At 40.0% G+C, this 23,889-nt stretch overlaps 2 protein-coding genes across 5 annotated transcripts; both read right to left on the reverse strand.

Annotated features, from left to right (window-relative positions):
- Positions 1-457: 457 nt before the first annotated feature.
- On the reverse strand, positions 458-10,033 carry LOC306901771 (terminal nucleotidyltransferase 4A-like). 2 transcript variants are annotated; one of them, XM_079469826.1, is made up of 14 exons: positions 9,330-9,925; positions 9,068-9,252; positions 7,835-7,958; positions 7,482-7,528; positions 7,262-7,382; positions 6,740-6,847; positions 5,929-6,057; positions 5,442-5,655; positions 5,213-5,339; positions 4,898-5,001; positions 4,160-4,332; positions 3,897-4,025; positions 2,035-2,151; positions 458-1,822 (listed from the first exon to the last, which is right to left on the reverse strand). In XM_079469826.1, exons 1-14 carry the CDS (start codon positions 9,414-9,416, stop codon positions 1,667-1,669), a joined length of 1,821 nt encoding a protein of 606 aa, XP_079325952.1. In that variant the 5' UTR covers positions 9,417-9,925; the 3' UTR covers positions 458-1,666. The 2 variants fall into 2 exon arrangements, with proteins under 2 accessions (XP_079325952.1, XP_079325951.1); XM_079469825.1 differs by having other exon boundaries at positions 9,068-10,033.
- Positions 10,034-10,045: 12 nt separating this feature from the next.
- ice1 (KIAA0947-like (H. sapiens)) lies at positions 10,046-23,506 on the reverse strand. 3 transcript variants are annotated; one of them, XM_079469828.1, is made up of 22 exons: positions 23,129-23,353; positions 22,859-22,917; positions 21,673-21,708; positions 21,513-21,530; positions 21,115-21,226; positions 20,941-21,017; positions 20,819-20,856; positions 20,647-20,729; positions 17,965-18,041; positions 17,841-17,878; positions 16,853-16,935; positions 16,714-16,750; positions 16,586-16,636; positions 16,411-16,491; positions 15,626-16,059; positions 13,226-15,454; positions 12,985-13,153; positions 12,732-12,892; positions 11,720-11,910; positions 11,529-11,629; positions 11,179-11,277; positions 10,046-11,057 (listed from the first exon to the last, which is right to left on the reverse strand). In XM_079469828.1, the coding sequence occupies exons 1-22, from the start codon at positions 23,216-23,218 to the stop codon at positions 10,876-10,878; spliced, it is 4,446 nt and encodes a 1,481-aa protein (XP_079325954.1). In that variant the 5' UTR covers positions 23,219-23,353; the 3' UTR covers positions 10,046-10,875. The 3 variants fall into 3 exon arrangements, with proteins under 3 accessions (XP_079325954.1, XP_079325953.1, XP_079325955.1); XM_079469827.1 differs by having other exon boundaries at positions 15,626-16,062; XM_079469829.1 differs by lacking the exon at positions 21,513-21,530 and having other exon boundaries at positions 15,626-16,062; positions 21,647-21,708; positions 23,129-23,506.
- Positions 23,507-23,889: the final 383 nt, after the last annotated feature.

Raw genomic sequence — 23,889 nt, forward strand, 5'->3', positions numbered from 1 at the left:
ATAAACTCAGGCGTAATGAATGCGCATTCGTTTGCAAGAGCAGGAGCGCCTCTGTGTGGCTCTCAGACAACATATTGCACAGACAGCAAGAGAGATGGGTAAGACAAGTCACTTTTTACTAGGGACTAGAACCTAGAACCAGACTGGGGGTAAAGTGACCAATCATATTAAAAAGGTCTCTGGTTAACCTATATGATCATTTGGTTTCGCAATGACCAGTTAATCCTTTTGATGTTCAGCCAATATACGTTATGCAAAGCATATGAACAAAAAGAATATCTAGCATCTTACATCAACTGATCTCTAAGCTTTAAATTAATAAGATATAAAAAAAACCATTGAGACGAAAAACAAAAAACAACTTTCGTGTATAATGAATGTGCACCGTTTCACAATAATGGCACCAAAACAAGCCTTCTAAAAACAACCACAAGACAAAACAGAACAGAACACTGAAGCGGTTTAAGATGTTTATTTTTAAAAATAATTTGAGTACAAAACATACATAAAAAATGTATATTGAAAAGAAAGTCTTAAATTTAAGACATCATACATTACATTCAAAGGACACCTGTATTCAGGTGAGAAGACTGTGTTTGGCCCATGAAGATCCTTTAGCGTTTGACAGCTAAAGATAAAACTACATTGGCACATAACTTCTCTCAGAACACATGAAATTAATGTGCCTTTGTTGACCATACCCCCAGCGTAACCCGTGCGCCATTGCACATGGCTTGGTTTTAGGATCATTTCTATGTGAAATGTTTCGTATAGTGTGGAAAGCTTTAAAGGCGTAGACTGAAAAAGTGGACGCCACACAGACCAATATCTCCATCTGGTGGCACATACCAAATTTAAAAATCACAAGAAAACGGATGCATTTAGGAGCACAGATATAGATGGAAATGGTTAATGTGCACATTTTGGTAAACGCTTCCCCCTATAGCAGGAGACCCTTGTGTAAACGGATGCAAATACAGACTAGCAAACCGCAGACATTTTAACGCTTTAAATAAAATACACAACACTTATACGGTGGACATGGCAGCACACAGGTCTGAAAAAGAGAGGTTTGGTAGGGAGTAAATGATCAAGCACTAAAATCCAACTCATGGCACGTAAACTGAAGCGCAGGTTTGCAAAGGCCATCATATGGGCAAGTGCTCCACGGGAGATTTTAGCATCCGCAAAACCACAATCCCACCAATAAAACTGGTTGCGATATGGATTTCAACGTGATAAAGCCTTTGCGCACTGAAAGTGATCCATAGTGCTACATCAATGTACATTCATTTAAAAAAATAACTTAATTTAACTAAAATCAAATAATAAAATCAACTATATTGCACAATGATATACAGTACAAACGGAGCGAGCCTATAGCCGCCGCAGACCAGACGTCAAAAAAATATTTAAAATATTCTGAAAAGGAACAGCAAACCAGGAAGAGCAAAAAGGACACCATCAAATGGAAATTCGAAGGCAAAACACAACAGAGGACGTGTCAAACAAAATAGGTACATTTACTGGATGAAACTATTTGCGCTGAAGAGCAGAGGCGTCCCCTGTGAACCCACTGCAATAGGAAGTGCTAAACTTTGACTTGTGGAACCCCAAGAACGAGGGCCACTTGCTTTCTTTCAGGAGGAAAAACCTGGCGGCACGGTCAGCTGAGGCTCATGGGAGCAGTGTCCCTCCTCCGTCGACGCCAGCTGCTACGACCGTACTGAGGGTAATGTCCTCTGGTGACGGGTCCAGTGTTACGCTCGAACCCATTGATGTGTGGAGGCCCTTTTACGCCAAACCGTTGTCCGTTCAGAAACTAAAGCAAACAACCAGTGAATTACAGCCATGCTGAAATATAGTTTTGTACAGTATATAGAGATCAGGGAGCAATATATATCGCTTATTTTCCCTGATCTCTTTGGAAGTCGCTTTGGATAAAAGCGTCTGCTAAATGACTAGATGTAAACAGCCAGTTAAATGTTTAAAAATGATTTTTTTAAAGTTTTTATTAAGACATTAGCCTCTTACTTTAGTGTGGTGACTGGGGCTGGATATAGAGCTGGAATGGGCAGATGGAGACGTGTGCAAAACTCCATTCAAATGAGCTGACCCGTCCATATACTGTTTTCCTGGTAATGGTTGCGTCTGTAACAGAACGATTCGAAAAACAAAGTTACACAATTAAGTGAAATTGCACAGAAGTCCCTAAAAGAACAAACAAATATCTTTACCAATCATGGGATGGAGTTCTTTTTTGAGTGGAAACTAAATGCAAACAGTGGAAACAAACCAAAACTAGTCAGCCGTGTGTAAACAAATGATGTGAACAAATCTCTGTGAAATAAGAACTCCAAGAACTCGTGGTGCGGTTTCCCAGAGAGGGTTTAAGCCTACTCTCAGACCGACTTAAATGGTAGAGATACCTTGATCCAAAACCACTTCAGACATGTCTTAAAATAGATCACCGCTACTGTTATAGTAATGTTTTTTTGTAAAGGATGTTTTTTAATTAATTATCCCAACTTAAAGTCCTAGTCCTGGTTTTAGCTAATCCCTGTCTGGGACCCTTTGTTTTCTACATTACATTGAAGTGTTCAGGAAATCCTCTTTGTGTCATTACATCACATCCGTAAACAAGTGAGAGGAACCGGCTGACGCATTTGTTCTCATTTGGTCAGAACAAAAGTGCCAGATAGTTTGTGTTCGGATGAATTTTTTTAGATGCATGGCTTGTAGGACGTATAAAGGGGTAAAAGCAAAAAAATCCTGAGCCTGAGCTTTTTTTTTTTTTGCTGGGTTGCGAGAGTAGACACATACGCAGGGTTAAAAAAGAACATTATTTTCCTTGAAACTAACTAGTAACATGCCGTTTTTGAGCTTCTCAGACAGACGTTTCTTAAACTTTGATGCTATGCCATGTGTGTATGGATCACATAATTATGCCCTCACTTCTTTCCAGTCATTCTAACCACAAAACCAGTTTTATACAATAATGGTATATAAACACATAGCTTAACATACCAAATTTAACCGAACTCCTAATACAAATCCTACTCTAAAAAGAAAATAAGACTCACATTTTTCCTTAGGTTAAAACGAGTATTACATTTAGGGTTTTTTTAAGAATTGAAAACATTTGATGTGATTCTAAGTAGTGTAAAGCTATTATAACATTAAGCAATACATCTCTAAACACTGGGTTCCCTTTAATGGTGCTGATGTGGCACAAGTCGCAAAAGTGGTCACCTTTTTTAGCTAGTTTTATATTAATAAGTGGAGGCAGATTTATTATCCATTTTTAAACACCTACTGGGAAATTTTGCACTGCAAACTGAAACTATATTAATTCCTATTAAAGCTACAAAGGTTACGGAGTCAGCAGTGAGAGCTTCTCTTTTCATTTGTTGGATTCATATCAACCACGTAGAATAGCAGGAATAGGCTACTGTCACTAATGTATTGCCATCGGATTTCTTAACTTTTTACACTCACTTCTGACAAAAACGACCATGTTTATGAGCGCATGAGCGTGTGTGACGCGCAGTAGTGAAAGCGGAGGTCTGATTAGATGATTTGCCGAAACAACAACATTATCAATCTTTGTCACAGTCTCATATTTCTGTATGTCACATTTGTAATGGACTTAAAAGCTGCCCCCCACTTTATTAACTTACTATCCATCCTGCAGGGTCCGATTGTTTGCTTGCTACTCTCCAACGTGACGTCTCCACTCCGGCAACCAAGACCCGCCCCATTTTAATCTTTTTCTAAAGTAAATCTTTTTTTCCGCAGTCAAACGCCGCGAGCCAGAGATCCGGCACAGTGCCGGAAAACTTTTAAGCCCTGTGTAAGGTAGTCAATCTTTTCTGTTACTGCAACATCATCCTTACCTGACTTTTGCATGGCAGGAATGTTCCAGATGAGTTTACTTTCCTGTAGGGTTTATGGTTGGTGTCGATCACACAGGACACGGGGAAGATCTCATGAAGAACAGAAGCTCTGCTCGGCGTGTCAGAATCCTGATCAGAAATAAAACCAAAAACTGAATAGCAAGAGATTTCGGCTGAAGAAAGTGCTATATGAACAACATTAAGAATGTTCCTTTAATGATTTCTCTAATTGTAGAATAAAGAGAACTACACCAGGAACTTACAATGTCACTTCCAGACAGCGAGGAAACTGAGGAAGATGAAGAGGATGAGGAGTGCTGTTGAAGGCTGGACAGAGACACAGGTGAGCCTGTACTGTGAGGTGATGAGGAGTCTCTTTGGTGCTCCTCACTTGAGGTCTGCTCCTCTGAATCACCTCCAACACTCTTGGCCTTGGCTAGCGTGAACAGAAAGAGAAATTATATAATGCTAAAAGTATTACAAGTGAATCCAAAGTTAGAAGTCCTATTTTAACAAAGAAATCATATATATACATATATATATATTTGTCGAAAGCATCTTAGGTCAAAACTAAAGTATTTCAAGACAACTGGACAGCACTATTTTCAATATCTCCTGATAATTTGTCATACACGTTCTGCACAACAGTGCACTAGGTTGATAACACCCATGATCTCAACAGCGGGTAAAGCGCAAATGAAGAAGTTACTGTGGTATTAATTGTAGATTTATCAAAATCCAAATATAAGTACACAAGTGAATTAAATATACAACACCGTTTTGGGGGAATATCAATTACAAAAATCTTACATATTGTGCCTTTAAATCTGGAAAGTTTTTGGCTCCTATTTTACCAAATTCATTTAAATTCAGATTTTTATTCAAATCTTGTGTGGATACAAGCTGGCATTTAAATTATATTTAATGGTTTAAAACTAAATTGACCAATGTCAAATTAATTAACACTGTAATGTTTTACTATTACTATGCACACGTCCTACCTTTAAGGCCTATCCTGATATTATGCCTTTTCCCACCCTGTTGGATGATCCACTCCCTGTAGGTAATCACTTCCTGGGTCACCTTAATGATGCGTCCTAATGTGCTAAAGAGAAAACATCAGATATTTAAAAGGCAATCTGTCAGATGGATTCAACCATTATAACACAACTGATGAAAAAAAACCAAACATTAAACTAAATTAACATTTCAAAATCTAGAATAAGCATGATTTCATCGGCTAAGAACATTCACGCAACACTTAAAGTATTGGCATGCATTTTTGCTTCTATCCAGTAGTTCTGGCTGAGACTGACCTCTCCATGTTTCTGTTAGGGTAGGAGCGGGACAAAGGCGACACGGCATGACTTAAGACGAGGTATGCATAGTTAAACACTTCCTTCACCTGCATGGCACCATATGAGCTCCGTCCAACATCATTTCCTAAAGAAAAATAATTATTTCCACAAAATCGGACAAACTGTTTGGTCTATGCCTGTGAAGAGAAGTGCTGGAAACCCTGATCTCGGTTACTGCGTTCCATACCAGGCAAGTTTGGGTCCTCAATGCACAGCATCGAGGTTCTGTGTCCGTTATCCAGGGCCTTCATGATCTCCTCTTTAGCCATGTACGCCCCTCCGTCCTTCACACGAATGCCCGTTTTCAGATAATTAAAATGTCGCCCGTACAACTCGAAGAACTCGATGAGCAAGATGCCTAAATTAATATTAGTAGCTCTGCAGTCTATTCTGGGATGGAGCTGTGGAGAAAAGCAGAACACATAAAGATGCTTTCTTAGTTAAATGTGCAAATCAATATCTTGTTTGCATTTGATCAATCATGCAACTCAACGGATTCCTCAGGGACGCTATATAAATAACATGATTTACTATTATCATTACTGTCAAATGGTTCGATACGTGATGACTGAGACAAATGGCATCATTAGCAACGGGGATAAAAACGCCTGCCTGAAAAAATACTGTGCGTAACGCGGCATGAAAATGATGGTCGAATGGTGTAGGCGTCTCACCTGCAGGAAGCTGATGGCCATTAAAATGAGGCTGTAGGAGCTTATACCTCCTGTGAACACTTCATTCAGATCTCTCTGGAGCAAGAACTGCTTCAGGACGAAGATCAGGTAAGGCAGCACGGAATATTTCTGCATGCAAACCCAAAAATGAGAAAACACAAATACATGACTCAAAGGACTTTATGCTTTCTCTCTCTCTCTTAGGGCTGGGTGATATGGCTTAAAAAAAATATTCGACAAAGAAATTGCTCAAAACAAATGTACTCTTTATTTTGTTCTGATTTTCCTTTATGCAGTTTAATCTAAATTTCCCGTTGGGGCATAAGTGTAACAGGAAACAAGCCTTAAAACATGCTTGTAAACGAGATGGCAGGCCCTGCCATTGTAAACAGTGAAAATGTAGCTTATCAGTTTTCTAATAACCTCAAACTTACAGTGTCGCAATTAGACGAGAGCCGCTTGCCAGAAGCCCCTCCCATGACACGTATTTCACTCACGAATGGCGCGTTTTATTCACGCAACTCTCAGTTGGTGTGAACACTCGGGAGCGTCGGTCAAAGTTAAAGAGAAAAACGATTTTCATTAAAAAAAAAACTCCCTAAACGTCAAATTCGAGTTAATCGATTTATCGCCCAGCCCTACTCTCTCTATATAGCGGAGAGTGTGAATCGGATAATGGCTTTAATCAGAGACCGGTGTCCAAACAGGTAAATCGTCGCTTTAAGAACTTTCATGACAAGACGCAGCTACTGTTGTTCAGTTCTCCTCTACCTCAGTGTTTAATATACCGCTGAAATGAATAGGAGTTTACCTTAAGATGATCCTTAATGAAGCGAGCTGCTTTGACTCCAGTTTCAACGTTAAAACTGATGTCTACCTTCACATCGGTCACTCGGTCAGTCAGCTTAATAATTGGTACCTGCACAAAAAAAGGTTCAGGTTATTTTCTTAAATCACCCTTTACCCGTATGTAATTCCTTTCGTTGCGTTCAAGCAGACATGGACCTAAATTGAGGCCATTTAGCCCACGGTTTCTTTCTGCCAATGAACACAAAGATATTTGGATGAAGGCCTTTAACCAAACAGTCTTTGGCCAACATCGACTACCACAGTTCTGGGGCACTTTTGACTACCATTGTCATTTTTCCTATGGTTTGCTTTGCTACATTGTTTAAAATGTCTTTTGTGTTCAATAGAAAGAAATGTATAAAGCGGTTATGCAATGGTGGCCATCTCTGTATTCATCAGAACAAAATTATACAGATTTGGTGGGCGAGTAAATTAAGAACTGTTCCTTTAAGGAGGTCAAAGAACACAAGTTACTAATACTAACCGTAGCTTTGTCAAGAAGTTTAATGGAGAAGGGCTCAGCCACGTTCTTCTGTTTGAGGGCCTGTTCAAGCTCCTGTAGAGGTGGATGCTCCCATTTCCCAAACACCACCAAGTCAATATCGCTACATAACCGTAAAAAAGGTACAACATTCAAAGGTCAAGTTTACGCAATTCTGAATTTCACACAATGTCTAACACATGTGGATAATCGGGTAAGATACCTAGTAGGAAGATAAAGACCAGTACTGAAGCTGCCAAATATCTGAACCTGAAAAGAGAAAGGGCACTTGAGCTTGGCGACAGGCTATTATGTGCACGTCAAACTACAAATCAACAACTCTCAAGTATACCGGCCAAGAGTGACAAACTCTGAAACAGATTTTAATGTAAAGCAAAGATTAGAGGTGCCGTGTCCTTCAAAATATGAACGTAAAGGTAAAAGGGACGCACACAGACTGTGGCTTTGCATGTCAAAACCTGTTTGGAAGCATTTGAAAACAAGCAAACATTGACACAAACACATAAAAGCGTTCCCAGAATGCTTCTCAAAATAGTGCATGCACGTTGTTCCCACCTTTGCCGTCGGCCACAGATCTTTGATGACAGCCTCGACACGATTGACAACATCTCTCCTCATCGCCTCCTCTTCAGGACGTGGAGACATAAAATGATAAAAATCCACAATCTCCTCATGGAGGCTACGGAGGATAAATATCACAAACTTTGTAAAACATCATTTGCTTACGGTGGTGTCAAATAAGAACCAATGACCATCAGCGACGCCTGCCTTCTTGCGTCACACGTTCGAAGGAAATGATAAATGCTGTTTGTTTATAAACAAATTGTTAAATTGATCCCAAATAGTCTTGAACAGACGGCATTATGCTTTTACGTGCACTTAAAGCTTGAATTTTTGTCAGATCGCTCTGGACCTGTGGGCTCGACCAACAATAAATCTGATTTATTGGGTATAGTTAAGTGGGTAACACTTAAGCATGGCTACGTTTGGCGTATCGGCGGTTTAATAGTACTTACGAAGCATATATTCTGCACGGCCATACTCTACATCCCCAAATCTACCCAATACCTTAACCCAACAACTCTTAAGCACCAAATGAATTATTTGGCATGTCAGACTTCTTATGGAACGCAATTGTCAAAGGTTATCGGAGGTGTACTAACACGTTTAGTCGGCTTTCTGGTTTCAATCACAAGAGACACAAGTTTACAGTGAGCATGAAAAGAAAGCAGTTTACCCCCTTCATGACACATCACGTAATACACATAAATATTACGTTTCAAATGAAATGAAAGCAAATGTTCATTTGTCGTTCATATGGACTGGCAAAGCCTGAAGTTTGTACAGACTTGCTAGACTGGGATATTACTGGGAGACTGAAAAGCAGGTGATGCCTTCAAGACACGTCGGATTTGGGATACGTCCCCACCACAAACCCGGAAGTAACATCGGGATTCCGTAACATTAAGCATTAAGTGACATTAAAACACTGATGCTACTTATGATTTGGCAGCATTCATACATACGCATGTATTGACATCAACAGCGACGTCACAGAAATGAGTTCCGGGTTAAGGTAGGGAACATCTTAAATCCGAGGTGTTTTAAACGCACCGCTTACACGTCAAAGGCCTATACGAGGGTTTCCTGACCGTTCGTTACAGAATCAAAACACGTAAATACGGATGTAGCGGCCGGCGGTGACTTCCGGTGCATTTCAGCAGCTTAACGGCGTTGAAGGTAACAAGCCACTGATGAAGACACCGCGATTAACGGAGCTTCTCTTACCCGTTAATGCCCGGGCTGTATCGTCTGCTCGCCCAGGGGGTCCCACATAAATAATTGCCACCGGCGTGGGACAGAAAATGGTTCATTCCGTACGTGCTCGCTTTATTGTCATTTCTCTTTCGCCCTGGATGGTACTTAGGCTGGTTGTCCGTTACTATGTGCGTCTGTATCCGCTGAAGACGCTGCTGTTGTAAAGAGTTATTGACATTGTGCATGTGTTCGCTGAAGTTAAAATGACGTTTGTCCGGAAGAGCGTTCATACGGTCACCGGTTCCGGACGAAGAGTCCGATTTCGGGCTGTCGGTCTCCGAATCCCCCGAAGATAAAGGCGAAAGAGAGTCGCAGCCATCGAGTCCGGGGTTGACGCGCTGCACCGGAGGATCCGAACACGGGTTTGGGAATCTCTCGGGTTCGCCGTGGCTATAACGCCGAATCGTGTACGTGCTGACGTCTTTTCCCGGCGTGTTGGTGGATATCGGCGTCGACCGTTTCATGAATCCGACCGGCGACGCAGGCGCGTTCACCCGCAGCTGACAGTGGTTTCTCCTTTGCGAGGTTTCCCACACGCGCATCCATAAAACGTTGGCCGGTCCTTTCTGCTCGGGTTGAATCCAAGCGACCCGAGGATCCATCCAACTTTACCTTCGCGAACCTCTCACGCACGCACGCCTGAGCGCAGACAGGCGTCCACGGGGTTAAACGACTGACGTGAACGCGCGAGATACCGAGTGGACGTTGAAACCCGTCAGAAAGGACTGAAACTATTGAAATGCGCCTCTGAACGAGCGTTTCCACCGAGCCGATGTGTGAACTGTTGTGTCCGGAGCATTCCAATATGGCGCACGCAGTGAATGTCGAAGCGAGTGCGCATGTCCGCGGAAATTTAAACTCTTGCTGGAAGTGTAACACGCCCCCTTTCCAGAGCCCCGCCCATTTATTTAGCTTCCCCGGGGAACCGGTCAATTCACGGTTAAATGTGCCGAAGCTGCTATATATAGGGAATTAAAATGAGCTTTGGGAAACTTCTTGTTACATCACTTTATGTTGAGCAATGTTAAGTTCATTGTCGTGCATGTTCATGACTGATGCAAAAACCACTGCATTCAACTATGAAATAATGTATAAAACATATGTAATAAGAATAATAATGTAACCGTTGGGTGGCGGGGATTTTCAGGGTAAAGCAGTCGTCACAATCGACTTGGTTATTACAAAAATAACATGCAAAAATAAACATGACACAAAGCTGGCAAGATGAACTAACAAAAAATTGCACTTGACATTGGGTGAATATGTTAGCAGACCACTTTAAAAAATGATCTTTATCTTATTAAAGGATCATTCCCTTGACAAGCTGATTTCTCAGCAAATAACTAGGTTTTTCTTTGGTATCAAAAGGCAGTCACAGAAAACTACAACCTCACAGAGGAACCCTACTCATAGTAAAGAAAGCCATTAAAGTGATCAGACGAAAGACAAGATGTCAAATGCCCATAATAAACGTTCCAAATAACAACAGATAAGCTTTAGTTCTAAACAAACAAGTAACATGTTGAAATATTGTTACATGACAAAGTCAAATACACACCCACAAATTATACAAATGATCTTTATGATATAAACGTAACCGTCTTTAATGTACATACACAATATACACAAATGTACAAGAATTTTCAGTTTTACTGTAATAAATGTATACAGATATTCTATAGCATGTAATGCCTTGATTCTGGTTCGGTCACATTTTTCCAGGATATCTTCTATCATAAAAGAAATGCATCAGCAAGTGCACGGTTAAAAATACAGTTTCAGGACTTCATTTGTCGGCAGAGAGATGCGATCTGGGTAATGCAGCTTGTCACAGCAGAGGGAACTGGATGCGAGGTCTCACTCCGCCATGATGCCAGAGCCTCTAGGGCATCTTTAGGGTTACAGGGTGCCAGGTCATAAATTGCATAGACAGCAGATAACTGCACTTGGTTTGGAACACCTACAATCAAAAAACAAATGGTTAGTGGTTGTTGTTAAGGCTTTGAGCGGCTAACCAAAAAGGTTGTAGAGTCACTCACAAAAAATGCCTTAAGATGTGTTTTCACAGCCATGTGACGTACCTTCTAAAATACCGTGTCTGCCAAAGAGGTTTATGGCTCTTGCAACATTTTGCACTGATTTGAATAGGTTCTCCTTTATCCCTAACTGACCAAGTCGTCCTGGAAAAAGTAAAAACATTAAAGAAAGTACAATTTGACATCCAGCAGAAAGCTCTTTGTATTGCGTGTTGCCATTTTAAGCGATCAAGGAGGACATCAGGAGACCATACAAACTATTATGTGTCTGCAACACAACTGAAGCTTTTACAAGCAATTTTGTTCTGGAAATTATAAACCGGAAAAAAACATCACTTTTCAATTCTTAAACTAAATTTTTGACGACATTGTATGCAAATAATTGAACAATTTACCAATTAATCTGAGAACAGCTGCTACGGAAACATCCCGGATTGGTGTTTGCAGGGGCCTCTGCTGTGTGACCCATGTGTTCATGACGGGCCAGAGCTCTTTGCTATTTCGTTCAAAAACAAAAACAAAAATCAGGATTAAAATGTGAACTATATTTCATTTTACTATTCTGTGTGTAGTAAATAAACTGTACCCAATAACAACGTCATGCGTCCACTTCCACTTCAAATGTGTACACAGGAGATCCAATGTGAATATGCATTCCCATGCGGCAGGGCAAAGGTCATGACCGTGGCGATGATGCATCTGAAATGTCAAATCTTTATCCTCTCGAAGTGTTTTCAGTGTACTGCTGATCATGTCATAAATATCGCATGGGGGCCTCTAAAAAAAAATAAGAAACTGTTATAAAACCATTAAATACAGCTGTCCTTCCAAAAGCTTGGATGTTCAAATTCGCTCTTTTTAGTAAATAGAGAAAACACGGTACTTTTAAAATGATTAAATCTTGTGTTCTCAAAGTTGGCAAGCCCTTTTTAATACTTTTCATTAGTTTCATTAATATTTCCAAAACCCAGTGAAAAATGTAATGGGTGACTGATAATGATTTAAGATGAGAAAAATCGCAAAATATGGAGATACAAGATTTCAGAAAGACAGTAGTGATATGTAACTTTAATATATTGATTTAAATCCTGTGCTTACAACAAAACGACACTGTTTGCATATATAATGCCTAGACTAGGGTCATCCAAAAAACAGCGATAGTTTACCCTAGAATTCAAATTTGTTGTTTATTTACACACCCTCTGGCCATTCGAGATGTGTGTGATCTACTTTTCTACAAAAAATATACCAATAAAGAAGATCCTCTGTCGCATTAAATGACATGAGCACGATATCAAAGGTGAACGGACACTGGTTGGCTTACAACGTAGTGGGAGGTATGTGTGCAGATCATGTGATACGTCATTAACAATTGTTTCGCTAAACAAGACATCAATTTGTCACCAGGAGCCTAAAAATCTTAATGGTTCTATATGACTTACATCTTGGATGGCCTGAGGGTGAGTAAATAAACAACTATTTTGTATAATTAATCATTTATAAATTATTGGTAATGGACTGCTTTCGAAAAATGTTGTTGTCTCTGTTTAGAGACAGTATCTAATTGATGACCAGAGTAAGCGATCAGGATCACAAACCGTATCCCAGTTCAGATATTTCGTGAGGTACTCCAAAATTTCTCCTTCTGCTTTTAACTTGGTCACAATGTGGATGGCTCGGCACAAGGAGGTCTCATGGAACAGCACACTTGGCCATGTTGTAACCATAAATAAAATAAGTTTACAGGCATCAGGATAATCTGTAAATAAAGAGAGACTTGATTAACAACAACTATATTTTCTGTGCTTGTATTGCGGTTCTTATATAAACGTAATGGAAAAAGTGTCTCACCCTCTTTGAGGATGCTGTAGGCAAAAGAGTGGGCTTTTTGATAATCTCCAATCTGGCGACACAAACCCGCGTAAACCCTACAGAGAGCTTGCAGATTTGCCAAACTCAGACCGCTCCGCTCCGTTTTTAGTTTTGTCAGAATGGCAGACATGAGGTCTTCCGTTGAGGACTGAAGAAAATGTTAAAGATGTGTATACACGTAAATGGTTAACTATAAAATATGCAAAGCAGAGGTGCTTACCTGATTCACACAAAAATCAGCGATCACAGCCTTTTCTTCATCAATCAATATCGGCTCTTGAGATATTCTCCCAAGAAACACATGGCTCTTAACAACAGGCAACACTTCAAAACACGAGATCCCTATTCTGGTCAGTGCTTCGGAGATCTGGAGCTGTTTGCCATTTTTCTTGGCATCTGGTTTATCCTCTATTTTCAGATTGTTATGTATTTCTTGGGGAGGTTCAGAGGCTGGTTGCTGATCCGTCACTTGTTCTGCAGGAGAAACAACAGCAGGAGCAGGCGAACAGTTGTCAAGTCGGAGTCTTTTAGCACTCTTTGGTAAAAGCATGTTCACACCTGTCCTTTTTGGTTTTTGCTCTGTTTTGGTAAAAGCAGTGGATGAGGAAGTAATCGTTTTGTTTCCTGATATCTGGTTGACGGATGTAGGGGATGCACCATTTTCGTTGCCACTTCTGTTCAGGTTTACATTTCCACGGAGTATGTTTAAAGTGCGGGCTCGTGCCGACAGCTCAGGATACATGGTATCCAGCATCTGCATGGAATTTTCCTGAGATGCAGGAGGCGAGGAGGATATGGCAGATGACGGCAGTCGTCCTGGGACCGGAACAGCGTGTTTTGGAGTAGCTGATCCAAACTGCAGCGGCGAGGATGGAACGCCACGGGACGGTGATGGAGTGGACAAACACGGAGACATTTTCGATGTATCTGAAAGTGCCGAATCGATAGCAGGCACTGAAGTTGACTTCTTAGGAGACTTTGGTCCATCGGATGCTAATCTTGTAGGCTTTGATTGGGTGTGATGTCTCACGAATCTTGGAGGAGTAACAGTCAGCGGCATAACAACTGGAGGTAGTGGTGGACCCATCTCGGTCCGAACCCTTCCAAGAGAAAAATGTAGGGGCTGTGAAATGGAACCTTTTGTGTCGAGATCTGAAACAGGTGAAATAGTTCCATCTTTTTCAGACGAGTTAGAAGTTTCTGGATCAGGAGTAATGTGGCACATTGTGCTGATATCATTTGGACAATCCTCTGCAGAGTCTCTTGATGTTACCTTGTGGTTGTAAACATTACGGTCCAAACTTTCAATCCCAGAGCTCAGGTCACCGACAGACATCTCACCGTTTTGATGGGATTTGTCATTTGATGTTTTTTGGAGCTTCTCGGAATCACCTGCTCCCTGAATTTCTTCAGTGCTACTTGTCTGACTTTTGCTAACAGTTGTTTTATTTTCTGGTGGTTTAGCCTCTTGTTCATCACTAGGCTTTATGGTTTCTGTGGAATGTCCAGATCGACAGGTCTCTGTGCTATCAGAATGCAACCCTTCAGAGTCATTTTCAAACGGTTGCTTTGCAGGGGATCTCTGCTCACTCTCAGAAACATCATCTTGCTCTTCGGAGGAGATCTTTGCTTCAGACCTTGACCGAACCCCCCTGACCTTCCTCTTCAAACCAAAGAACCCCTCATCCTCTGATGAAGATTCTTCATCCTTTGAAACCTTTAAAGGGGAAATACCTTCATTTTTCCTCTCAACTGAACCGTTCCCAGATTCTATAAGCATTGAACTTGTGTCCTCATTTGTCAACTTGTTGGTTTCTCTATTCTGATTATTCTGAATGTCATGTGATACATGTGCAACTGTCCTTATTTCCAGAGGTGCATGAGATTTGAAGTCCTCATTCTCTTCTAGTTTACTACAGTTTACATCATGCGTTGAAACACTGTTTACATTAGACATCAATGATACCTTAGATTTTACCTGAAAATTTTTGCATTCTGCAGTTTCAAACAGAGCGATGGACGTTGGGTTGGGTTGCACATGCTGTTGAGAAATTAGAGTTTCCTCCAGCTGTGTTGTGTCACCATTTTCATTCAACAGGAAACTCTCTTCCACAGTTTGTTTGGCATCATCTTCTAAGGAACTCTCCAGTGTGTGCACATTTTCTACACCGGGCTGTGCTGTTGGATTTAAAGTGTTGTGTATTTCAGACACGTCCTCCACTTTGTGTTGACTCTTGGATGATGTGTTTACAACCGGTTTTGGGTTCAATTGAGTCAATTGAGAGAAGAGATCAAAAGACTTTTCTACTTCTCTACTCAGCAATGACTTCAGGCTCTTGACATCTGAATGTAATGATGTTGTGTTTTTAATCATTGGAATATCTGATTGTACTTCCAGGTCATTTTCCAGAACATTTTCTAACATTGGCTGATCATCATTTGGGTCATCCTATGAGAAAAAAAGTTACAAATAAAACTGTGACACTTCATCTATTGTCCTTACGATATTTGTTTTACAGTAAGATCCAAATACAAAGACTTTCTAAGTCTAAACTCAAAGTCCACTTCAAAATAATGTGAATAAATGTAATTTTCAAAATAAAAGCTAATCTTGACTTACCATCTCTATTAAAGGACTATGCAAAGGTGATAAAACTGCAGGCAAAGGTGTAAACAACTCTTTAATGTCTTCCAAATCTGTGTAAGGATCGCCACATAGCAAGTCTTCATTGTTTATTTCCTTCTGTGAGGATTCATTAGTTTCCTTAGTCCGAGAGTCCACATGTTCCAGTTCATCTGAATTTATTTTTCTCTTTCTGCTTGGCATACTGGACTTCTGTTCCTTATTGTGCTTCATGAGATTCTGAGGTGATGATTTAGTTATGCTGATTTTAGGAGACGCCTTCAGTGTGGGGGTTGAATGTTTTGAACACAGCAAGTGAGTTTTTGGACTCAAAAGCTTCTCTGGAGATGGACAAAAAACCTGTTTTCTTAAAGGGCTGGCAAACACTGGTTGAGGTTGAGGTGGAAGTTGTTTTATCCAAGGTGTAGGGTCTTCTGATGAAGAAAAACATGTTTGTAACTTAAATATAATTAAGATCAGGAACTTATGCGGTGTTCACACCGAACACTTACAATCGCATTCCTCGTGGCAAAGTTTTGCTATATTCACATCAGTGACATGAAAAACATCACGCGATCATGACACGTCTTTACGCACTCGGACCCATCAAAGAGTAGGACTCAATAAGCTCTAAAAATTTCTAGTTTCAGTTTGCGTCTTTACATCGACTTTGCATGTAATATACTTGAGCAAATCACTAAATTCGCATTCGGTGTGAAGACAGCATTAATACTAGACAGACTCAAAGTTAAATTTACATAAAGTAATTCACAAATGATTACCAGAGAGAAGCAATTGTTCAGGGGTTTGTGATGAAGGCTCCACACAATGCCAGAGCTCCTCCAATAGCATTCTGACTTTGTCTGAAAAAAGGGAAACATCAACAATGGTCCTGTTTGTGACGAAGCACAAAGGGTGTTGAACTTCTTACTTTATTTCAATGAAAAAATGGTCTACCTTTGTCAATTTGTAGCTCAGTCTCTGTCTGAGAAGACGTGGTCCTTATCTCTACAATAAAAATAATATTTTTAAGTTCAATGACAAAATATAATGAAACAATGCATCTGAGCAGGCATAACTTTTACCTTTGTTGAACTCTTTTTCAAGTGTGTTCAGCCGTTGCTAAAGACAAGAAAACAAATAATTACCAATAATAATACTAGATCTCAAAATACTCGGATTCTAGGTTGCGCTTTATTATAAAAAATAAAGAGATATTGTCACCTGTGTTGTGTTGAGAATATCTTCAAGCCATCTTTTCTCATTCTGTAGGTCAGTGATTTCACTGTTCTGTTGAATTGTTGTCTCTGTATGCAAATAAACAAAATGAAATAGACGGACTGCTATATTTAAACCCTACAGAGCCTTAAAAAGTACAAGTGAATTACAAGCATGCAAAGTACGTAAGGCTAAATTTATTTTAAAATCTTAAAACTAACATTTAAATGAAACAATACATTACTAAAGGAAATTTAATTTGCGAAATCTAAATTGTGTTTTTTTTAACTCGCCCACATGACGTTCAACATGTTTTAAGACCTCCCGGTGTCTTCGGAATGCAAATAAAGAAATTGTAGGTGACATCAGAGAGATTTCCAGGATTGACAACATGGTTATAGGTGTTGCCAAAGTCCAGAAAAGTAATAAAGACAGTGGCTCAATAGAATTTTTTGAAGAGACGACAATGCTTTATGTAAGAAAAACAAACCAAAATAACAACTTTAATCGATATACTCTCCTGTCTTGTCAGTCTATGGTGCGCTTTCATGAGAGCACTTCGACGCGTACGCAAACGGTGGGAGCAGACGCCGGCATTCTGACTGACAACCCGTAAGCGCAACTGTGTTTACAAGCAGACCCACACTGTATATAACCCAATTTTCCCAAATGTCTGATGCTTTTGAAATTGTGCACGCGTCAAAGTGCTTTTGTGAACGCTCACCATAGACTTACAAGACAGAGGAGAATATATATCGATTAAAGTCTTTATTTTGGTCTGTTTTCGCACATAATGTATTTTTGTCTCTTCATTAAAATTCAATTGAGCCACTATGAGCGGATGGACCAATCTGATGTCACCTAAGTATCTTTATCTGTGTTCCGAAGACTCAAGGAGGTCTTAAAACATGTTGAACATCATGTGGGTGAGTAAAGAAATAACACAATTTAAATTTTGAGCTGAACTTTTCCTTTAAATAATAAATGAACATACCTTTGAGCACCAAAAGTTCATTCTCAAGGTTTCCCTTTCTGCAAGGGGAAAAAACAAATGTGAGATTTTAGTTCTGCAATGTCTTAAAGATGTTTATGAAAATAAATGATCTTGTTGGGCTTACAAAATCAGTGTCTTGGCATTGTCCAGCTTCAGATTCTCAAGATCTTCAGTGGCCTGCTGATATTTCTGCAGGGAGTCCTGTGAGCAAAATAAGAAATACAAAAAAGTCAATCAAAACCTGAAACTACTACCTGATCCTGACTATATATTAATCTGTTTATTTTAGACTGAACCTTCGCTCTCTCGCCCAAAGTGACATCCCCTCCAACTTTGCATCTCTAGATCCTGACACTGCAACCGACACCTTATGCTCAACACTTACATCATGTCTAGATAACCTTTGTCCTCCAGACCAGCTCGTGCACCCCTCCTGCCCTTGGCTGTCTGACATCCTCCATGAACAACGGAGTACGCTCAAGACCAAGAATCCTGCTGACCTAAGGGACTACCAGTCACTACTCTTCTTTTTCTCTGCTAGTGTTACCGCAGCTTAAACATCTTTCTATACCACAAAGGTGAGCAATGCACCTAACACTCTGCAGCTTTTCAAGACCTTTAACTCTCTTCTTTGCCCACCTCCTCCCCTGCCCACTTCATCTCTGACTGCGGAGAACTTCGCTGTATTTTCACTGAGAAAACATCATCCATCAGCAAACAATTCTCAGCACCTCAGACCTCGGTACACACTACCCTCACTTCAAACATCGAACTCTCCTCTTTTGCCCCATTGACTGACACTGAAGTCACTAGACTTCACTCCAGCCACCCAACCACCTGTCCCCTTGGCCCCTTCCATCTCCTCCAGGCCATATCCAGCACACTCACACACATCATCAACACCTCTCTGCTCACCGCCACTTTTCCATCCACATTCAAACAGGTCCAGGTCACACCCTACTAGACAGTAACAGACCTGTCTCTCCTCCCATTTATTGCTAAAACTCTTGAAAGGGCAGTTTTCAACCAGGGGCCTGTTCCAGAAAGGTGGTTTAGTGAAAACTCTTGATTATATTAACCCTGAATGTGAGGTATGTCAAACCCGAGAAAGCGGGGTTACTCAAGCCCGTATCTAAAAGAGAGGTCACTTATACTCAAGAGTCGGTAACCATAGTAACTTACTAACTCATCATACATCCTAACATGGCCGTGTACTACATAAGAGCATATTCTTTCCCAAAATGCCCTCACAAATGGTAGTTTTCGACAGAGGATAAGAAATGACTTAATAAAGTGCATGAATAAAGAAATTAATAAATACAGACAAATGTAGAAATGCAGCGATAAAGGTAATAAACAATTAATTTGGATATGCAGCCGTTTTTACCCAAATCTGCCCTGAGCAGGGTTTGAAACGCTGATCAGTCCGAGTCTGACACCCTGTCCTATATACCATGATATCTCACACTCATCACTAGAGCAATGATGATGAGGTAGAGGTTTCATTAATTTATTTATTAAATTACTGATGAATGTGTTTATTTATTGGTACATTTATCCATTTATACAAGTCATTTTCAGCACATTAGTAAATCCACTGTATGCAGAGCGGAAAATGTGCCTCGCTCTCAAGCGGTCCCTGCTGCCATTTTGCTTTTTTTGGTGCCGTTGCAATGGTAAATCCTAATATCGGAGCTCCATTGATCATGGCTTGCCGTAGTTGTGGCGACACGATCTCACCATCCAACTTGGCAATACCATAATCACTACTTCCAAAAAAGCCAGGAACCTGAGTAATATTTGATGAACATCTTTCCTTCAATGATCACATTGCAAAAACATTTACATTTAGCAGATGCTTTAATCCAAAGCGATTTACAAAGAGTTCAGGGAGCAATAAACAATATGTCATAAAAGAGCAATAGTACGATAGGTGCTAATACAAAGTTATTAGTTTCAACAAAAGCAAGACCACTACCTGTTGAGAGAAAGAGACGTTTTTTTTCATTTGTCTGTCAAGTATTCACAGAAGAGGTGTGTTATAAGTCGTTTTTTTAAGGTTGTGAGAGATGTGGTTGACCGGACCGGCATTAGGAAGAATGTTCCACCAGGAAGGAGTTGCGAAGGAGAATGAGCGGGAAAGAGATTTAGTGCCCTTATGAGAACACATTACAAGACGCCCTCGTTTGCTGAACGCAGGGTTCTTAATGTGGTGTAGGAGGGTGTGAAAGTATGCCAGTGCAGATCCAGTGATAGTCCTGTAGCCAAACATCAGTGACTTGAATATGATCCGGGCTTCAACCAGTAGCCAGTGGAGAGAGATGAAAAGGGGTGTCACATGAGCCCTTTTGGGCTGTTGGAAGATGAGGCGTGCTGCTGCGTTTTGAACCAGCTGAAGAGGTTTGATAGCCTTTGCAGGAAGACCAGCAAGAAGAGGATTGCAGTAGTCCAACTTTGAGATTACCTGGGCCTGGACAAGGAGTTGTGCCGCATGCTCCGTGAGATTGGGTGTAACCTTTCGAATATTGAATAAGGCATATCGACAGGATTGCGTTGACATATCATATAGCTATGACATTTCGCTTATTGCTCCCTGAACTCATTGTAAGTTGCTTTGGATAAAAGCGTCTGATAAATGACTAAATGTAAATTAAATCTAATTTATTATATATATGATTAACTAAAACCACCAAGAAACCATGTTTCCTTCATATAATAAATGAATAACTAATATTTTATACATATTTTTGGGCCCAAGTTACAAAGCTCAAGCAACTAGCCAAAACTTCAGATAACAGCATCTAACCTGAGTTTTCTGCAGATGCTCTTCTAAAGTTTTCTGTTGAACCTTAAGTTTCTCATTCTCCAGATTCTGCCTCTGCACCGTGTCTGGGTAAAGAGAGGGTACAAAGACGCAGTGATGAGAAATTACCCAGAAAACCAGTTAGTGTATGACCCGAAACAATTTACATACATACCTTCAGCTTTCCTTAGGGATTCTTCAACTTTTCCTTTACTGAAAATACATAAACATAAATGCTGTCAGCAGAGAAACACATAACAATTGTAGCATGATGTAATTACATCAGAGGGGTCTTACAGAGCGAGCGTCTGAGCGTTGTCAGCTGTAAGTTTATCCACCTCTTCGCACTTCTGCTGAGAACATCTCAAATCAGCCTGTTTTACAAAGAAGACACAATAAAATGCACATATAACCTATGGCCAGCGTCACTATTCCACAATGCACAACTCCACAGAATGTTTGAACACAGACCTTTGTCTTCTCCAGCTCAGTCTTTATGTGTTCATACTCCGCCGTCTGTTTCTCTAATGGCTCCAGCTTCAGCAGCACCTCATCCAGCTGTCTGTGCAGTTTGCTACTCTCTCTGATCCAAACACAACACCATTAACAACCAATATTACAAAATCCACATACTTTAAGACAGTATTAAGAGGCATCTTCACGGAGTTCAAAACCAAACTGTCTGGTGTCCTTACTGGTTCCTAGGTTGTGCATTTAAGCAGGGGTATAAGGAAGGAAATTTAGTTTCCTTTCATTTACAAAAGTTTACTTTTGTCACACGAGGCCTAGTTTAGACAACTCAAAAGACACTTAAAAGCACCAGCCATAAACATAAACGTCAAGTTATGCACTTCAAAGATTGATCTTACCTCTGTGATTTTTGAAGCTGTAATTTTTTGTCAAGGTAAACAGAGACGGATCCATAAAATATAGTTAAATTCTACAACAAGGTTTCAAATAGGTTACTGATATTTCATCCCAGCACCAAACATAAAAACAGCACCATTCTACACAATTTAAGAAAGGATATCATCACACTTCTCTTTGTATTCACTCAAAAGACGGCTGAAATAACAAAGTTGGAAAGTTAGCAGATCATAAATTATACATGTATTGCAAACTTTTGTTACGTTTCTTAAACTTCTAAAGTTTTAGAATTGCTTCTTTTATTTAAACTTATTTATAAAAAAAATGACTTCCTGTGACTGATCCTTAATGGGACACTTTCAATACCGCACATAAGATTAATATGTTCCTGAATAATCGTGGCCTTCCGTTTATAATAATATGCTGTATACATAAACAAGTATTCCCTCCCCTATCACAGTAACACATCGCAAACATCATAAAACACGAATACATCATGCGTGGCACCAGTGAAAACAGATTTCTTTTTGATTTTCTGAAACAGAAAGTGTAATGCGAGTCTGACGGGAGGGATTAGGTGATGATGTCTTTCCAGCACACTGCATTTACTGTAACTTTCGTTTGTTTCATCGATATAATGCAGGACCAAACCACATCTGCGCTGCGTCAAGGTTATTCTTGCTATAGTGAAGTTTAGGTGTGTCTGTTTGTTCACAGCATTTCAGTGACGGCTGTTATGTAACGGTGGATATAGCGCAGGATTTGGATATTGTTTGAAACTGTCACATTGCAAAAAGACATTGGTCATGAACTGCACGCGGTAAGTCAAACGTCTGTGTTTTGTTGGCAATCGGCGTGTACGTGCATAACGTACAAAACACGAAGGGATTAATGTGCTGATGTGTTGCTTGCTTGTGCTGTAGTTCCATCCTCACTAATCCCACCTCTGGTAACTTGTATTTTTCCGGAAAAGATCGTCCAGCTGTAACGCTCTTTAATAAATTTGATCAATATTAATTGTATAGGCACTCAAGATTAATACGAGATTGGCAGAAACTGCCTGTGACACACGATCTTTAACTTTAAACAGCCGGAAATAAAGTATTAAGCTTGTAGACATGAATTAAACAAATATTTTATACAGACACTTAACTGAAACTGTGTATATTATGTGAACACAAACTTTTATTCTGGATTCGATTAATCGTTCGACAGACCCAATTCAAAACCTTAACTTTATGAATGCTGTTCTCCAAATACTGGTATTATTTTGCTCACGTTGATTTAGTTTTAAGTGGCATTGAATAAAAAGCATGCACATGGGATGTAAATATGAAAGATGGCTCACTCAGTGTCAATGATCTTCTGCTTAAGCGTTAACAAAGCAGCCACATATTCATCCAAGCTCTGACAAAAGAAGACAAGGCATCAAGATTGTTCAACAACAGTCTGTACAATAAACAAGGCAAGTCCTCAAGTTTCATTAATGTCTCGTTCTTTAAAGCTATTCAACTGATAAGCATTCTCCAACCTGTAGGCTATCTGGCAGCAAGGATTTAGTCAACATTACCCAAGCAACTAAAATACGGGACTGTTGATTTCAAGATGAACTTCTCACCTGATTCAAAACAGTGCAGTTTTGACAAGTGCCAGAAGTCGCGTCAGAGGCGATTCCTCCGACTTTTGACTGGTTCTCTCCCGGCATCATTGTAAAACGTAAATAATATCAGCGAAATCACACAACTTTTCACAATACGTCAAAATTTTAAAAACGCGCGACCAAAACAAGCCCATCAGTCCGTCGTAAATACAAACGTTCCGCAGCACGTTGACTGAGGACCCACAGAATAGGCCCCAGTTCAGCTGTCCGTCGAAACGCCGGATTAAAATGTACATCCACCTAAAATACAACGTAAAAAACAATGTGGAATTCAAGCCATAAATAAGCAACATACATAAACTGTGGAAAAGAAAACACTTGTACATCACGTAGGGTGAAATCTGTTTAACCGAAGAAATTAAATAACACGGTAGAACGCGAAAGAAACAGGCGGGGCTTAATGGCCCAAAGTAACTTATGGTTACATGGTTTCTTACAGTAAAAGCAAATCTCCGCGCAAAGTAACTTCATGCAATTGAATCTGACAAAAGTCCAAAAGAAAGAATCCGCATGAGAGATCATGCCAAGTTCAACTGGTTTAACCATTTTGCATTGTGGAAGTTGCTTTGTGATCTGAGAAATGCATCTAATATCTCGCATAACTGTATCCAATTAATCATTTTGTTCACGTTTCCTTCATTTTAATCAAATAAAACAACTCGGGAAATAAAACATTAAAAACACAGGAGAGACTTGTGATGGCTGACAAAACATGTTTA

This window comes from Barbatula barbatula, assembly GCF_947034865.1.
Source record: "Barbatula barbatula genome assembly, chromosome: 12".
Taxonomy (NCBI): domain Eukaryota; kingdom Metazoa; phylum Chordata; class Actinopteri; order Cypriniformes; family Nemacheilidae; genus Barbatula; species Barbatula barbatula.

Coding starts and splice junctions, on each gene's coding strand:
- LOC306901771 (XM_079469825.1), bottom strand. CDS start 9,699: ATGGATCCTCGGGTCGCTTGGATTCAACCCGAGCAGAAAGGACCGGCC. Junction 6,058..6,739: donor TCATTAAGGATCATCTTAAG/GTAAACTCCTAT, acceptor GTTTGCATGCAG/AAATATTCCGTGCTGCCTTA. Junction 5,340..5,441: donor TGAGGACCCAAACTTGCCTG/GTATGGAACGCA, acceptor ATTTTTCTTTAG/GAAATGATGTTGGACGGAGC.
- ice1 (XM_079469827.1), bottom strand. CDS start 23,218: ATGATGCCGGGAGAGAACCAGTCAAAAGTCGGAGGAATCGCCTCTGAC. Junction 16,751..16,852: donor ATATTCTCAACACAACACAG/GTGACAATATCT, acceptor TCTTGTCTTTAG/CAACGGCTGAACACACTTGA. Junction 11,630..11,719: donor ACGCATGACGTTGTTATTGG/GTACAGTTTATT, acceptor TGAACGAAATAG/CAAAGAGCTCTGGCCCGTCA.